General features: G+C 41.3%; 1 protein-coding gene across 1 annotated transcript; it reads left to right on the top strand.

Moving 5' to 3' along the window:
• Positions 1-791: 791 nt before the first annotated feature.
• On the top strand, positions 792-4,027 carry hoxc11a (homeobox C11a). The gene is made up of 2 exons (XM_005732558.1): positions 792-1,596; positions 3,020-4,027. Exons 1-2 carry the CDS (start codon positions 870-872, stop codon positions 3,250-3,252), a joined length of 960 nt encoding a protein of 319 aa, XP_005732615.1. The 5' UTR covers positions 792-869; the 3' UTR covers positions 3,253-4,027.
• Positions 4,028-4,663: the final 636 nt, after the last annotated feature.

The following is a 4,663-nucleotide window of genomic DNA, read 5'->3' as shown; positions in this document are numbered from 1 at the left end:
CAAAGTAATGCAATAGGCTGCTGCATAATTTTAAAAACATAACTATGAATGATTCAGACATGTGTTTATTAATCACGATTTTATGTGCAGCGAACTCGGATAAGCACTTACGAGTGGAAATGCATCAAAAATAAATAATAGCTCATAATCTTCTTAAAAAGCGTAAAAAGACGAGTCATTTGCTGTGATTTGTGCAACTTTTTATAAATCCTGAAGCGCTGACGGAGCTCATGGGGCTGCTTTTTAACGGGCTTATGCTTTATACGGGCTATATTCTCTGTGATTGCTAATCACTATCCTCCTTTCTTTTGTGTTGTGTGCAAGATCAGTATTCATAATTTGCAATTCATTGGTCAACACTTTTACATTGCTAGTAATCCAGTAGTACTCACTCGTAAGAGTGAGCGTAATTATTGCAATGATAATATTAATTGCAATAATCTTACCTGTAAAACCATAACACTATGAAAATCATGCCATTGAGTGGACTCTGCAGTTTGTGCTATGCCTTTTTAAGGAGCTGTAGCTGTTTAGCTAGCCTACCAGCAGCCCATAAACATAAACATGCACAGCACATATCTTTCTAATTGTCATAAGCCAACAAACAGGAATCTGTTACTGGTTTTCTTAGTGGTCCCGTGGTGTTTGGAAATTATTCATTTGAACCTCCTCGATCTTACCTAAAGCCAACCACTCCTACACATCCAACTCTTCCAAATTGATATATGACAATATCTACTTTCGATCACGTGTCTGCGGGGCGACTTAGACGGATTGCGCGTCATCTCGCCTTCCCAAATTTTCCCCTTCTGCTGCAGCTCCTATCCAAAACATCTATCTATAGTACGGAGCACGAGAGAGAGAGAAAGATGTTTAACTCGGTGAATCTGGGCAACTTCTGCTCCCAGACGCGCAAAGACCGGACATCCGAGTTTGGGGACAGGACGGGCTGTGCGTCCAATATCTACCTCCCCAGCTGCACCTACTACGTCCCCGAGTTTTCTGCCGTCTCCTCGTTTCTTCCACAGGCCCCGTCCAGACAAATCAGCTACCCCTATTCCACAAATCTGTCTCAAGTGCAGCCGGTACGGGAAGTTTCTTACGGCTTGGACCCTGCTAGTAAATGGCACCACAGAAGCAACTATGCGTCGTGCTACTCGGGAGAGGATCTGGTGCATAGAGACTGTCTTCCACCATCCACCATGACAGAAATGCTTATGAAGAACGAGAGTGTGTACAGCCACCACCATCACCATCACACCCATCCGGGCTCCAATCACCCTTCCACAGGTTTTTATTCCGGCGTGGGGAAAAACAATGTCCTCCCGCAAGGTTTCGATCGCTTTTTTGAGACGGCGTACTGCAGCAGCACGGACAATCAGTCAGACAATTGTTTACAAAAGGGTGAAGGGGAGAAGCTGGAAAGCGACTCCCAACAGCAGCAGCAACAGCAACAGCAGCCCACGGCGTCTGTACCCGGAGCCGCGGAGCAGGAAAAAGACCCAGAAGATGAGGAGGAACACACAAATTCAGGCTCATGTACGTCTTCCTCTGCAACAACCAAGGACGGCAACGCCAGCAAGAGCAGCCACTCGAGTAGGTATACCGAGCTGTAAAATGGGGGAAGGTTAAGGGGACTAACCCGGTGTTTTGTCGGTCAGATTTTATGTGGAGTTTTATAAGCATTCAAACGATTTTATTATAACCCTACAACGCTCTTTCTTGCAACGAGAAGAATTTTTACGATGGGAAAGCGCTTTGAAAAAAAGGGGATGTTATACACAGACGCCTCTATGGTGAGAGTCTGTGAAATTTTTAAGAGAGAGCTATTGTGACAAATGTTAACTTTGATCATGAACTTGCGTTGGGCATTTTAAGGGATTTTCTCGTTGGGCTGTCGAGAGTAAAAACCAATTGGGCAGAACATTGCTTTTGGCGTCTTGTGAATTTTCTTTTAGTACACGGTTTGCTCGCAAAACACATGCTGCGAAGAGTATTACACACTTTACGGTTAAATGCATCTATCTATCTATCTATCTATCTATCTATCTATCTATCTATCTATCTATCTATCTATCTATCTATCTATCTATCTATCTATCTATATCTGATAGATTAGAAGCGTTTCCTTCATTTACGAGCACACTTAATCGTGTTTTCCCTTGTATGTGGAGATTGCATAGGCTGCACATTATTCCACTTCCCCACAATCCGCTGAAAAAGCTTAAATTCATTAATGTGCATGTTTCCTTCCGCACATTAGGCTTCTTTTCTCCTATGATTTGTATGAGGTCGCCTGTCATTTCTATTAATGACTAACTTTATCTAAAGAAATAAAAAAAATAAAAAAATCTAAAAATGGATTTTATTTTTAAAAGGAAATTTTAGAGATTGGGTGCTTGTGTTCAGAACATATTTAGCCTCATGTGCATTGTTTTAGCTCAGCTAGGGAACAGACACAAGCTGAGACCGGTGTTTAGCCCTCTTTCACACACACATAAAAAACAATAAAAAACACACACATTTCCCTGGTCACCTGTTTGATAAGACGTTACAGGGCCACAGAGGTCTTGGTATGGCATTGCAGGCAAGGGCAGTGCATTTAAACCCACTGCCAAAAGATTGTGTAAATTGTTAGTTTAGCTCCAGGGGAATGTGGCGCACATAATGCGGTGAAATACTTTTGTTGTTGTATATTTATAACAGATAAACACGTACTTAAAGGCTGTAAGTTGATATTATTTACTCCAAGCGATTCGGATATTTAACACTCTTTATGGTTGGTTTATCTGATAGCTTCAGCCAGTTCACTAGATGAATGCTGACTGAAATGTTATCAGTACTAATGCCACTGAAACTGAATTCTTAGCATCTGGCGCCTCTTCAGCACTTAAGCTCGCTGTGACCCCCTTTAAAAACGCATTGCTGTTGTTGTTAATTAATGTAACGCCGCTGATCATTTTCCGTGGCAGCTCGACTTTATTTTGAATTTTATTTTTCACTTTTATTTCTTCTCCAGGCGCTCCTCGAACAAGGAAGAAGCGGTGTCCATATTCCAAGTTTCAGATTCGAGAGCTGGAGCGGGAATTCTTCTTTAACGTTTACATCAACAAAGAGAAAAGGCTTCAACTTTCCCGAATGTTAAACCTCACCGACCGCCAGGTTAAAATTTGGTTTCAGAATAGAAGAATGAAAGAGAAGAAGCTGAGCAGAGATCGCCTCCAGTACTTCTCTGGAAATCCCCTATTGTGAGCAGGAGCAGAGAGTGTCACAGTGTGGGACGGTGGCATTTAGGCCCCCTCTTATCTCACTGAGTTGTCACTGTGGGCATACCCATTTTCTAAGGCAGCCCACATCACCAACAGTGCAATGCTAAAGTGGACAGTGGCAGAAATAGGCCTGCATGGGATAAAAATCGCCATTTTCTTATAGCCCTACGGGCGGCGTTGAATTTCTAGCTGGTCCCCAGAAAAAGGCCTACACGATTAGAATAATCATTTATATGCTGTTCTTGAATATGTCCCTCTATTTATCATGATTCTTCATTGTGTTTATTCTATTGTTCACATATTTGTTAAAAACAATATGAAATATAACAAGCATTTTGAATCCTTTATTGCGCAGACAACTTTTAGCTCTCATCCCCAGCTCTGGTCTTTGTATATAGCTTATCCCCATCTAATTATTTCTTTACCGGAGTACGAGCAAATTATAGGAAATCTTTAATTCAGCTGCATATTTCGCCATTGAGAACTGTGACGTCCAATCTGTGAAAAAAAAAAGTATATCCAACTGTACAGAGTAGCCTATGCAATGTGCTATCATGACTGTAAATAACCGTATGTTGAATTTCCTTTCCGCTATCCCTGCTGCTATTTTTCAGTACAGTGCCCATTCAACTCTAACAGCTTTAACGCCAACACTTGTTAAATTATTTGCTTAAAGCGTTGCTGCTTTCGATTCCAGAGAGCAGATTGTCGGCCTGTGTATCATTAACATAATACCTATGAAATAAACAGAAAATCTATAGGCAAATCACAATGACTTTGTGCTGTTTGTCTTTTTAATTACTACCCTTACCAGTGGTTCTGTGTGCATTTATTTGTTACTTTGTGTTGGTCGTGAGTCAAAACCTTTTGGAAATACCAACTGCTCATAAATGCGTGTATAACCTAACGCTGCTGGCTTGCACACATAACATGTGCACACTTTAAACCTCTGTTAAATGCCAGTTCACGAGTCTACACGCATTTGGTGCGGTGGATTTGGTGTCGATTGGGGAAAATAAGGAATAGTGGCTACACAATTTTAAGGTTACATCGGTGTAAAAAGGATTATGTTTGAATTTTAGCACAACTGTTAAAAAAAAGAAAAGAAAAGAGAGGTGAAGCTCAGATCTTAGAAATGTAGAGAAGAAGGGTTCAATGATAACCTCTTTTAGTGCCCACTAAATGGAATCGCCACTCTTGTAGTCTAGACACTGCCATAAAGACACAGGCACTAAATGCCTATTTTTTCTCTTAATTGCACCGTCTGTTCGGGGGAAATGGCGTTCACTTCCGCAGTAAATAGTAAACAAGCAGGACTACATGTCCGAGGAACGTTGCAAAGAGGTTTCGACATGAGACAGACATAGACCGACTGTGTCTGTCTATATATATAT

This window comes from Pundamilia nyererei, unplaced genomic scaffold (assembly GCF_000239375.1).
Source record: "Pundamilia nyererei isolate P.nyererei 1_Seehausen unplaced genomic scaffold, PunNye1.0 scaffold00047, whole genome shotgun sequence".
NCBI lineage: Eukaryota > Metazoa > Chordata > Actinopteri > Cichliformes > Cichlidae > Pundamilia > Pundamilia nyererei.
The sequence above is the reverse complement of the archived record's forward strand: the minus strand, read 5'-3'. Positions and strand labels throughout refer to the sequence as shown.

Bases quoted from the DNA above. Each gene is read 5' to 3' on its own strand.
- hoxc11a (XM_005732558.1), top strand. From the start codon at position 870: ATGTTTAACTCGGTGAATCTGGGCAACTTCTGCTCCCAGACGCGCAAA. The intron at 1,597-3,019 runs GTAGGTATACCG...TTTCTTCTCCAG, and splicing joins CAGCAAGAGCAGCCACTCGA to GCGCTCCTCGAACAAGGAAG.